Source organism: Lacerta agilis, chromosome 10 (genome assembly GCF_009819535.1).
Source record: "Lacerta agilis isolate rLacAgi1 chromosome 10, rLacAgi1.pri, whole genome shotgun sequence".
Taxonomy (NCBI): Eukaryota; Metazoa; Chordata; class Lepidosauria; order Squamata; family Lacertidae; genus Lacerta; species Lacerta agilis.
Genome location: NC_046321.1, coordinates 29,522,771 through 29,535,782, shown reverse-complemented (window position 1 = coordinate 29,535,782; position 13,012 = coordinate 29,522,771). Strand labels below are relative to the sequence as shown.

Here is a 13,012-nt window from a genome sequence, read left to right as displayed (position 1 = left end):
GATTATTTATTTTAAAACACATTACCTTGAAGCCAAGCCTGAATCATTAAAAAATAAAGCAAGTAACATCTATCCATGCACTGTTGATTATCAAAAGAGCAATTGTGTCGTGAACTATAGGCATGGGTTTCTTCACAAATACTATTTCATTAAAATACATGAAAAATTTCTAATATGGCAGTTGTGTGGAGCATATCCCAGATAGTCGGGCAGCAGCTATGATACCACCATTGTGTGCTTCCCCACCTCTGGTCTTCAGAAAAATAGGAATCTCTTGCATATTAAGTGGTATAGATGGATCCCCTTTCAGGTTCAGCCAACAAAGCCACTAGTTTATGGTAACATGAATACCCAAATAATATTTCTTTCCTGGTATTGTTGTAAAAGTCTGTTTCTTTGAGAAAATCTTCACAAAGAAGGAGACAGGTTAGAAAAGATTTCTTCCACCGGATTCAGCATTTCTTTGTGGTCATGTAAGAAACATTCTCATCCACAGCCGTGAAGGGTTTGGATGCCGTTCACAACACCGGGTCATTTTAACAAATAACTAATATTCTGTAAATATCAGAGGCTTGCATAGGCTGGTGTGGATGAAAATCTGGATGGGACAACAGGAGTGCAGTCTATCTTCTCTTGAGGCCATTGGCTAGCAGCTGTCATATAAACATGCTGGTTGTCCTCTTCTATGTTCTCATAGACTGGCTCTGTGGTCAGCTTGGACTGGGCAGTGCCTTGGCACTGGGAAGGCAGCCCGTCTTCATCATAGTAGCGCTGGAACTGGAAGGGTCGGATCCGCCACTTGTAGAAGGCAAAGAGAGCCAGGGCCATCAGTGCTAAAAGTGCGATGGTGATGCCAATTCCCAGGGCTAAGTTGCGCTGAGCTGGAACTTGGGCTCCAGTGCGCCCTGTAGCACATTGCTGGGCTGTAGGAGCAACACACTCCGGGAGGTTCTCGTTCTGGGGAATAATGCAAACCCTGTAATCAGTCCCCGGTTGCAGATGGTGAAGCTCAATCTCGGTTAAACGTCCAATCACTCGCAGTATGTGCTGATCCACAGAAGACTTGTAGCGCACTTCAAACTGGTCATGATCTCCAGAGAAAGACCAAGTAACCACCAGGGCAGTGTGGTCTTTTGTTCTTGTGTGAATGCTACTAATATGGTCAGAGAGGCAAGGGTCATATTTCTCCAGTATGTAATGGTTCTCATGAGTGGTTGGTCTTGAAGTGGGATGATTTTGTGTAGTTGTTCCTGCGATAGAGAACATCCTACTGGTAACAGAAGTAGTGAAAACAGTGATCGGAAGGGTCGTAGCAGCTTGTGGCAAAAGTCGTTCACTGGGTAGAGTAGATATCACAGGCATGGCTTTTACAGAGGAGCTGGTGGTGGCTGAATCGGTTTGAAAAGGTGGACAAGTCAATTTCTGTAACTGGAGGGGAAAAGAAGACATGAGAGAAGTCATCTTCCAATATCAGCTATAATGTGTGTCACACTTGCTCTCACCTTTATAATGTCTAAATGAAGGCTCTTTGTTTTAGTACATGACAACTAAGTGTAATGTACAGAATGTTACAGCTTCCTAAGAAAGCTCTTATGACTTCAGAGCTGAATTTAGCATTGCCACTACTTCCTTCAGTAACCCATTTGGCTGCAGACAGAGATTGCTTAAAGAGAAATGAATGTGATTGGATGACAACATTGCCTGTGATGTTCACACTCATTTATTCTGTCCCATTGTTGTCTGCCTCTAGCTAACAGGCTTTGCATATTCTTGAAGCATTATAAAAACATACAAAACCTGTTTGCCAGAGACTAGTGGACATACCCCAAGCAAGTGTTCCAATTTCATACCACCTTCAACTCTGGGGAAATTGTCTTGTGTCCCAGGCCAGCTTTAGACTATCTCTAGGATGTCCCTTGCTACCCTGGATGGCAGATGGAGAGAGGTGTCTGTTCCCACCCCCCTTTCTTCAACAGTCCTATTTGCAAGGTGTTTCTGGGGTCTGTCAGTGTGATTCAGATTGTTCATTACCTCTACATTTGCCAGTTGTTGTCCCTGAAGGGCTTCCGGGGAACTGCATTCCACTGGGCTGCGATCTTTTCTTACTACTTGCTTCTGCCAGGTGCGAAGCCAGATTAAGTTGCAGTCACAGCGCCACTTGTTCCCAGTCAGATACAAAGTCGAGAGATACTTCAGGGACGACAGAGGTGACAGCGACTCCAAACTATTGTTCCTCAGGCTCAAGACCTCGAGTCTGCGTAGCCGTTTGAACGTTGAGCTGGTAATGTTCTCCAGGCACAGGTTTTCTAAGAACAGCTGCCTCAGCGAGCTAAGCTTCCTCCCAAAGGAGAGAGATGTCAGCTCCTGGATTGGGTTGCCACTAAGATAAAGGCTGGAGAGAGTAGCAGAGGTGCGGACGGCAAGTGGCACACTTTTCAGCCTGTTCCAGTCAAGGTAGAGGATGCGCATGTTGCCCGGGAGAGCTCTGGCTGACAAGTTGGCAATAAGGTTAGCACTGAGGTGAAGTTTGCGTAGCTGCTGGAGACCACCAAGGGCCTGGTCTGAAAGTTCAGTCAACAGGTTATGACTCAAGTCTAGGAGACTCAGTCGCTTCAAAGAGGAGAATGCACCTAGGCAAAAGAGAGAGTGGAAGTAAGAGCTGTCTTGAGCTGAGAGCTAATAACTCCATCCCACTTCTGCCCTCCCCAGGGCGGTAAATGTGCAGAGCACATCTGTGAACTGCTTTCCAGCACAAGTGAAAACTGCTTAAGCAACCAAGTGCTTAGGTCTAGGGTTCCTTCTCTGGGTGTGTGTTTATACTTGCTTGTGCTCGGATTAATGAATACAGTGGTACCTCAGGTTAAGAACTTAATTCGTTCTGGAGGTCCGTTCTTAACCTGAAACTGTTCTTAACCTGAGGTACCACTTTAGCTAATGGGGCCTCCCGCTGCCACCACACCATTTCTGTTCTCATCCTGAAGCAAAGTTCTTAATCCGAGGTACTATTTCTGAGTTAGTGGAGTGTGTAACCTGAAGCTTCTGTAACCCAAGGTACCACTGTAAAGCTGTTGCTATATGGGAGGCCTGAGCATTGCTCAGTGTGTTTCACAGAACTTTTGAGAACCAGACATCACATTGTGCTAGCAGTGGGATTCAAACATGGCACAACAGAGACTAGCCTACCATTTGGTCCCTTGCAGATCTGTGACTTGAGAGGCAGCATATAACTATTTTAATTAATAAATAAAATGAATATTGCTGGCCAGTTTCTGCTTTTCTTGGTGCACATTTGTGTCTGATGATATCTAGCTTATTCCCAAGTGTCCCCCCACCTGACACCTTGGTGTGATGCCACGTTAACTTGTCTTTCCTCATGGGCAGGTTGCACTAGTTTGCTAATATTCTGGTTTACAGTGGGTGGGTGTGTATAATCTCTAGAGATACTCAGATTTAATCTCTTGGTCCCTTCTGCAATATTGTGGCACTGAATGTGGTCTCGTGCTCAGTGGTGTCATCAGGACAGGACTTTCAGGCAAAAATCCAGGGCCCAACTCAGCAGAATGAGCAGCAAGAACCCCAAATGCATTTTGAAGCAACAAACTAAAGAAGGTAACCATTAAGGGAAGAGTCCAAAATTACAGGACTGCATCCTTGTTTGTGTTTGAATTTAATTTTATAAAATTTGCAGAGAATGTCAAGAGCTCTTTCCCTTCCAAACCAAGAGGAAAATAAGAATCTTTTGTGCCATAAGGAATACAAAAGGCAACAGGAAGGGCACCAGAATAGGCTAATCTGGACTATTGCACATAAAAAATGAGCAATTCCTTATCAGTAGCAGTAATACCATGGGCCTACTTTATTGCTGTTGAAAGGAGATGTTCACCCCAACTGAACAGATCCATATTGAACTTATGCTGAAATACTTTATAAGACTAGGTTTTTTCCCTAAAAAATAATGTCAAAAATTAGGGGGCGTCTTATACACGGGTCCATCTCCCCCCATTTTCTTAAATCTGAGTCCCCAAAATAGGGGGCATCATAAAGATGGAAAAATATGGTAATTCATAGAGGGCTTGAACTAGCCAATTTCAGTGAAGTTACTCCACATCAGCTTTGTACTCAGCTTCTAAATTGGTCAGCTGCTGGTATATATCTATGTCTTATGTGTCCATTCATTTGTACTTCATCCCAAATGCATCCTTTCCCTACATTTCATACCCTAAAACTGTTGGGAATGAAAGTGGGAGGGATAGTCACTACCTTAGCAATGAGGGGGGAAACACCCATCTATAAATACCTGGTGAAAGATAAGCAATCCGATTGTGCTCCAGGTGCAGAAAGACTAGATTGGTCAGGTTTTCAAATGCCCTTTCTGGGATCTCTTCGAGGAGATTGTTGTCCAAGTGGAGGTGGTATAAATTCTTCACACCGAGAAAGGTTCCCACTTCAATCCGGCGCACTTGGTTGCTCCCAAGGAAGAGTGTGGTGAGCTCGGGCAAATCTGGGAAAGAGGCTGCCAGCAGGCTGTCAAGCTGATTGAACTGCAGATCAAGCTCCACTGTGGCTTGTGGGATGCCAGTGGGCAGAGAAGAGAGACTGGCATTGGAGCACCGAATAAACCAGTCTGTGAAAGAGCAGCTGCAACCGATGGGGCATTGGGAACGGTCCAGGAGCTCTGGGCTGCCAATGATCCACAGTAGTGACAGAGTAAAGGCCACACACCAGCGCTGAGCCATAATGCTATAATTTAAAGCAGACTGAAATAATTAAATACACTTCAGAAACCAGCAGGTAGTCTGGGATGCAGCTCTGCTCAGCCAGAGCCTTTTCTGATCAATTGCATCATGAATATGTGTCAGAATTATACATGCATCCCACCACATCTCCCCAGCTCAAAAGCTTACATTTCTGGGCACTAAGGGGCTTTGGCAAAGATGTGTGAAGTCAACTTAATGCTGTTCAGTCTTCATACTTAAGGTTAAAATAGGCTTCCATGTGCTGTTCTGGCACGTGTCTGAGCCCTAGACCAGGGGTAGTCAATGTGGTGCCTTCCAGATTGTGTTTTTTTGTTTTTTGGCAGGGGCGGAGCAGACTACAACTCCCATCATCCCTGATCATTGACCATGCTAGCAGGGCCTGATGGGAGTTGTAATACAAGAACTTATGGAGGGCACCGTGTTAACTTCCCATGTCCTAGACAGACGGGACAAGAAAGGAGCAAATCTCTTCACCCCTTCACCACCCAGAAAAGCTCTTATAGTAGAACAAGAAGATTTCTCTGCAGTTGACACTGTCATTTGAATAGGCCTTCAGGCAGACTCTGAGACTGATCATCACACTTTCCCCCGGTTGCTCTCTAGCCATCATCCTTGCTGTCTCTTTGCTGGCAATCCCTTGTTGAACCACCTAGCATTTCAAGGCAAGGGAGAGCAAGAGTCACTTGGCCTTCCTTGGCCCTCACCTACCACATTAGCACTAACTGACATACTCTCCAGTTCCCTCTTACCACAGCCCTAGGTATTCTTGGCTTAATCCTGTCCAGTGTCCAGTAAGTTAAAAACAGCAGGGACATCTGAATTGAGGGGGGAAGTGTGGGCTGCTATTTTGATGCAATGTGTGGATGCTGCAGAACACTTCCATGCATGTGCAGAACAGAATCTTCTAGGAAGTGGATGTGCCCATAGTCCAAACCATATGCAGGGCACAAGCAGCAGAGGCAGATTTGTGGCTTCCAAATTTCAGCAGTGCCCTGTGCGACACCTAAATCCACACGGCTCCCTGCCTCTGTTCTACATCATTGTTGTGGCGCCCTCTCAGCTGGGTACCTAGTGCAGGCGAACTGGCCGTGCTCCCCTAAATCGGCCTGTGGCACAAGGTTGGAGAAAGCTCTCCACTGAAAGCTTATGCCATAATGCATTTATTAGTCTTTAAAAGGCTGCAAAATACTCTTACTGTTCTTGAAACGACTTAGTAGTACAGCTACCCCTCTAGAAAGTAGTTAACTGGCATCTCTGGAAGCAAACAGCAAGGGTGTTGGGGCTTCCTCCTTTTGTTTCAGTCGGGTATAATTTACAGCTAAAAATATACCGATTCAGCAGTCTGGAAAGCAGGAAACACTGGCGTAAGACCCCTTTGCCCTTTATTTCCCTCCCTCTGGTGGTATTTGAAAAGTGTCTGCTTTTAAATTGTCTCTGGTGAGTGTTGTGACAATCTGAGTGTAAGCTGCTATTCTCCACATGGGCATGAGATGAATGGGCTCTGTGACTTCAGTCCATGTGGCCAAGAAACACAGGAAGTAGTGAGACTGGGGGTTTGTTTTTTGCCCTGAAAAATAGATTTATTTGAGAGAGCAGAGTAGAAACTTGCTCTAGCTTGTAAATTAAAATGGTGATTCTTGGGATGTTACATTCTGCATCAGATCAGTGGTTCTTACTCATTTTTAAAATAACTGTGTCTATGCTAGCTTTCAGGGCAAAGGCAGCCAATATGCATAAATAAAACACAACTGAAACATACTGTTCCACTCAAATAAAACCATATGCAAATTGTGATTTTATGGATGTGAGTAAAATATAAATCCACACATGGAAAAGCTATAGGGAGAAGAACCAGGAAAGTCCCCAGGGATGCTCTATGATTGAGGTACAAATTGCCCAAGATTCTCCTGTCCTTACATGTTATATTTGCTATCTGACTCTACAATACATGAAATAGCCACATCCCCTGTCTACATAATGACAACAGCAGTGATGCCCATTAGGTGGTTTTATATGCATCTGCACATTTTCTAGAAGAGAACTGGTGGCCCTTGTGAGGTTGCTGAGCTATCAGACGTAGTTGGAGTCCAACTGCAGATTTGAGAGCCACAGGTTCACCCTATTGGGTTAAGGGGCTTTTCAGTGATGGAAAAGCAAACAGCTTTTAACTCTCTGTACCACATTAGCACTAACTTTGATCAAGAACCAGCAGGCAGTACCTAATTTCCTCTTAATTAATGTTCATCCATGCTAGTTAAGCTCTCAAAACCAGGGTAGGGATTTCTGCAGATGAAACTCACATCAGTAACGGTTCTGGTCTTGAAATCCTCAATGCATTTACTAATGAGTAAGCTCGCACTGACTTGCTTTCGAGTTACTGTGCACAGGGCTGCACTGTTAGGAATCGGTGCAGGTTGGTCTATTCTGGGAAATGGGTCACTGCCCCACCAACCTTAGTCCGCCCTCAGCAAGCTCCTGCCTGCCGGCCTTCTTTCTTACACCCAGACCCAGTTTCCTCCTCCTCCTCCTCCTCAGTCTCAGTGTGGCCTCTTGCAGAACTCAACAGGCAGGACAATGGGGGGGGGGGGATGAGAATTAGTTGGTTCTGTCATTGGCTCTGGCTCTACCTAGTGTTGACCTTTATGCCTTCCACCCTATCAGTTCCAATGGGCACCAAACACCACTATTAGGAATACTAGGAAGACTTTCGGTCCAGCAAGCATTTGAATTAACAAAAATGATGAATTTTGATTAATTGTAGCAAAGTGATAGCCAGCTTATGCTTTTACATAGTTCTAGATTTGTATTCAGTCATTGGAAGGGGGTAGCAACCATTTTCCAGAGTGATTCGATTGTTCATATGTCTCATAATATATTTTAAGTGAGATTAGAAACCCGTAAAAGAAATGATGATGAGAGGGTCCTGTCATTAAAGACATAAAAGTAACATAAATACAAAACAGACCAGTATGAATGGAGAGCTGGGTCATTTTTCATTAGTGATGTAATGAACATTAATCAAGACATGCTAATGACATTTGCGCAACCACAACACACAGTACACATATCCTTTGGGCAGATGGTCCTTGTGCACACACCATCATCAAATGTCAACCTGAAAATAATTCAAATACAGCATCATGCACTTTCTGGGAGGAAAACTCACTACTGTTATTTCTTTCTTACCCACCCTTCAGTGTGGGTTACAACACTAATACTGTGGTCGCAATTGCTGGGAAATGCAAGGCAAGTGTGCCAATGTAAAGACCTGAGATCCTTCAAAGTAAAAACAATCTATTCACTGCATCATACAATCAGAGTCTCCCATTCATCAGTGGATGGTTGTACCTATTTGGAACGTACATATTGGTTTCACAATTAAATCTGGATACTTCTTCCCATTTTTACTATGCTACATAGCCTTCAACAATCCTCACTGCCACTAGCCTGCAAAACACCCCAAAACCCACTTAAATTTTATAGTCTATGATAAGGAAACCCCTTTGCTACAACAAATCTCTCTTTAGGGGCACGAACTGAATTCAGGCTTTTATCATTCTCATGTGCTGCACCCTGTTGTGTGGCTCCTGCATCCTCATCAATTTGAGCCATTAATCTCCCTTACCTGCTGCGTTGCTTCTTGTTAAGCTGTCTTGGAGCCGCTTTTGGATCGTACAGCCATGTAGCTGGCTTCTCTCACTGCTCTTTCATATGCTTCCCTTCAACCACAAAGTCTGATATAGGAAACTGGGTTGAACAAGTGTTTCCTTCTATTGTTTCTAGTGAAAATGGCCCTGCAGCCCCCCACCCTATTAAAAAGTGACCCAGTGCACCAGATACTGTCTTAAAACACCAGTAGATAAGGCAGTAAAAAGGAAGTGGTGGAGTGGAATCAATATTTCTTTATTTCTCTTTTTCAATTTTTGAAAAAGGCAAATGCTTATGAAATAGGATTCCAACATTTTACATGTGTTACCATCAGAATGGGGGGAAATTATAAATTGAAATACTTCTTATTGTTTGTTAATTTAAAAAGGGGGAGAAAAAAACGGGTTCTAGTAATGCTGTGCATTACTTGCATCACAAAATGCCATGTCTGCATGTTATTCCATGACCCAAACATCACGAGTAAAACTAATATTAACCATTGATTCTACCGCCAATATTACACTCACTTCCCACACCAATATTACTTTCAATTCATGTATTACATAAGCCCCTGTGACAAACATTATTACCAGAACTGGGTATTATAAACAATACTGAGATGTGGTGAAAGATGCAAAGGAAAAAACTGGGAGAAAGATTCAAGAACACCTTTACAGGGCGATTCTATGTTAGTCTACTCAGAAGGAAGTCCTATTGAGTTCCATGAGACTTACCATACACCCATATACATGCTTGCAACCAGTTATTATAGTCATATTATTAATTAAGTATATGGTATTAAACATGAATGTTCAGATTTTGGGAATAATATACTAACTGTTTGCTTTGTGTTTTTGTTTTTAAATTATTTTTCCACTATTGATCACTTACAAGGCAAACATACTATAACCATTGTTTGTTGTTCAGTCGTGTCCGACTCTTCATGACCCCATGGACCAGAGCACGCCAGGCACGCCTATCTTTCACTGCCTCCCGCAGTTTGGCCAAACTCATGCTAGTCGCTTCGAGAACACTGTCCAACCATCTCATCCTCTGTCATCCCCTTCTATAACCATAACAAACATCAACTCTAACAAACAATGGAGTACCATGACGTTTTGTGTTTGTACATTGTGCCATCTTGGGATTCACGAATCTTGAACCGCCTTGACCAGGGATTCTATCCATAATAACAGAAGCAAGACAAATGTGCTACAACACTGGGAACAATTAATTTGCTCAGGAAATATAAGAACAGAAATGTGAGGGTTGCTGGGTGCTTTTGATTAATAAATACCTGATCATGCAACAACAACCACTTTGTTCCAGTTACAGGTGGGTAGCCGTGTTGGTCTGCCATAGTCAAAACAAAATCGAAAATTCTTTCTAGTAGCACCTTAGAGACCAACTGAGTTTGTTCCTGGTATGAGCTTTCGTGTGCATGCACACTTCTTCAGATACCTGAAGATACTTCTTCAGATAACCACTTTGTTGTTTAAGTGATATACTATTTATTTTTAGATTTTGTTGTTGTTCAGTCGTTCAGTCGTGTCCGACTCTTCGTGACCCCATGGACCAGAGCATGCCAGGCACGCCTATCCTTCACTGCCTCTCGCAGTTTGGCCAAACTCATGTTAGTAGCTTCAAGAACACTGTCCAACCATCTCATCCTCTGTCGTCCCCTTCTCCTTGTGCCCTCCATCTTTCCCAACATCAGGGTCTTTTCTAGGGAGTCTTCTCTTCTCATGAGAGTAGGGTTAAATATAATGTTAACATCGAGATGAGAAGTAACATAATTCATATTCTTTAAGATCATGCAACTCAGACAGAAGCCCAAAAGAAAGAGCAATGTATTTCTTAGAAGTTATCTCCAAAGCAGCAAAGAAACCCCAAAACTACTTATAATAGCCCTTCTCCAAGTGGTACACCAACAGAAACACATCTCACCTCACACTTTCCTACGGAATAATAGAACCACAGATTTCTCAGCCATCTAACAGCCCCAAGAACACTTAATATAAAATTACAAAGACACACAAAAATTCGTTCTGTTTTTTTAAAACGTATATGACAGCTCTGCCGAAACAGAGCCTCAAAAAATTAGTTATAAACTCATAAATGTTCCTCTCCACGGAAATCTTTAGTAAAAGGCGAAAGATTTATACGATCTGAAGAGAAACCAGAGTATACTGAAAAACCTTCGGGCGCCTCTACCGGGGACCAGTCAACAGCCTCGCAGGTGAGGGCGAATACCTAACTGCCCTGTCAAAAGTAATCCCTTGAGTAAACACTAGATTTCCAAGGTGACAAGGCCAGTTTCATAATCGAGTTCGAAACAAAAAAACATTAATAAAAGTATTTAAAATTTATCATCTATGGCCTTCCGCGCAATGTATGATGGGATATGCAAATTAAGCAGCGCCGCCTTCGCCTCCGAGCCGAATTCACCGCCCCTCCTGCCAGCTCTGCTTTCACGTGACGTCTGCACTTGCCGCGAAGGCTTCCGGACAACGATCGCCACTGCGCATGCTCAGACCTCCGGTGAAAGTTTACAGAAATGGGGCGGGGAGGCGGATATGAATGAGGTCATTTGTTCAAGGAAAAATTGCCCCCGCTTCTGCTGGGAAGCCGATTTATACAGTATATATTCAAAGCAGCTCCGTTCAGTGTAAATATGCATTTGATGCACGAAAAAAAATACTATTTGCGAGAGAAGGCTCTTAATTATTTGAGCAAAGTGCAGTGTAAGCACAGACCCGCTGCAAGTTTCACGCCATTAGAAGCAAGTGATGTGCAGCGCGATCCTGCACATCTTTACTCGGAATTAAGACCCAGTGTGTTCAGTGAGGTGTATTGGTAAATGCGCATAATAAGGCCACAACCTTAAAGCTGAGAGTCGGGGTGTGCCGGCCACCTGTGCTCGCTTTTCTTTTCTTTTAAGCATGGGGCTTAGTGTGGAAAAGCTCTTTTTACTACCCAGGACATAGAGGCCACTTCCAGGTGACCTGAGCATTCCTCCTGATTTGTTATAGGACATTGCCTCAAGTAAACGGTATCGCCCACTCCCTAGTGCATATTGTCCCTGTCGTTTTCCTTAACGCAGGAAGTCTGATCGGGCAAGGGAGACGAATAAACTTTCATTGCACAACTTAAATTTGCCGTCAAAACGAGACTGAATCCCAGCCACAAATGGCAGTCTGGAATCATCCAGAGTGGTAGGGTGCTTCCAGGTGGGTGTATATTGCGGAATGAATGCACCTTGTGTATACACATTTTTGCAACACACACCCAATGTTGGCATGTTAGCCTGTTTTAAAGCGTACTCCCATATTGAGTATTTAACCTGATTTGTTTTCACAGCCTGGGTTGTGTATTGAGTGTTTATTCTGATTTGTTAAGAGGCACATTGCATCAAACCAGGCTTATCCCATCATTTTCAGTGCATTTGCTTACCACAAAAGTCTGGTTTTTTTTGGAGGGGGGGAGGTTTGTTGCAGTAAGTTGTCAAATCCCTTTAAACTGTGCCATCTGAATTTTGCTGGTATCTGTTTGAATCCCACCCATAAAACAGAGTCAATCTAGAAGTGCCCTTAATCTTGATTTACCCTTTCTGGGGGAAGTATGATAAATGAAAAACTGTTGTCAATAACCCATTTGCAATACCTGAATTACCCCCCCCCCCATTTACATCACTGACTACCTGGAAGCACCCTTATGCTAAGAAATTCTATTTTTTATATTTACTACAAAGACCGTATAACAGAAAAGAGTCACAAACTGAACTAAACCAGGGGTCAACAAACTTTTTCAGCAGGGGGCGGGTCCACTGTCCCTCAGACCTTGTGGGGGGCCAGACTATATTTTTTGGGGAACAAATAATGAACGAATTCCTATGCCCCACAAATAACCCAGAGATGCATTTTAAATAAAAGGACACATTCTACTCATGTAAAAACATGCTGATTCCCGGGCCATCTGCGGGCTGCATTTAGAAGGTGATTGGGCCGGATCTGGCCCCTGGGCCTTAGTTTGCGTACCCATGAACTATACACTCAAGACTACAGGAGAACAGCCAAGGATTACATTATAAATGAGAAAGTTCTGATTTGTTTATTCACAGTGGTTCTATTTAGCTATTTATTTCCTGGATTTCCTCCACAAATGGTAAATCTGGGTTCAGAGGCCGAAAAATGTGGGCTAACAACGACATCTGGTTGGTTTTTTTAAAAAATATATATTTTATATATTTTTCAACACTACAACAACAACATATAATATCAACATATAATATAAAACCACAGCGGACTTTGGTACCAAACTCTGTCATTTTGTCCTTACCCACAACAACTTCAAATTTGGTGATGACCTGTTCTTCCAGATCAGCGGCACAGCAATGAGCACCCGCATGGCCCCACAGTATGCTAACATCTTCATGGCAGATTTAGAACAACGTTTCCTAAACTCCTACCCACTCAAACCTCTCTTGTACCTGCAATACATTGACAATATTTTTTTTATCTGGACACATGGTCAACAGACCCTGGACACCTTCCACTCGACATTCAATGGCTTTCACCCCACCATCAACCTAACAATGAACCAATCTA

General features: G+C 43.3%; 1 protein-coding gene and 1 non-coding gene across 3 annotated transcripts; both read right to left on the bottom strand.

The window, feature by feature from the left end:
- Positions 1–534: 534 nt before the first annotated feature.
- On the bottom strand, positions 535–8,647 carry LOC117053685 (chondroadherin-like protein). 2 transcript variants are annotated; one of them, XM_033161669.1, is made up of 4 exons: positions 8,383–8,647; positions 4,298–4,757; positions 2,032–2,630; positions 535–1,428 (listed from the first exon to the last, which is right to left on the bottom strand). In XM_033161669.1, the coding sequence occupies exons 2-4, from the start codon at positions 4,734–4,736 to the stop codon at positions 565–567; spliced, it is 1,902 nt and encodes a 633-aa protein (XP_033017560.1). In that variant the 5' UTR covers positions 4,737–4,757; positions 8,383–8,647; the 3' UTR covers positions 535–564. The 2 variants fall into 2 exon arrangements, with proteins under 2 accessions (XP_033017560.1, XP_033017559.1); XM_033161668.1 differs by having other exon boundaries at positions 4,298–4,740.
- A 1,830-nt stretch (positions 8,648–10,477) lies between these two features.
- Positions 10,478–10,593, bottom strand: LOC117054613. Its single transcript, XR_004427523.1, has one exon. It is a non-coding gene; the product is annotated as a U5 spliceosomal RNA (small nuclear RNA).
- Between the last annotated feature and the right edge of the window lie 2,419 nt (positions 10,594–13,012).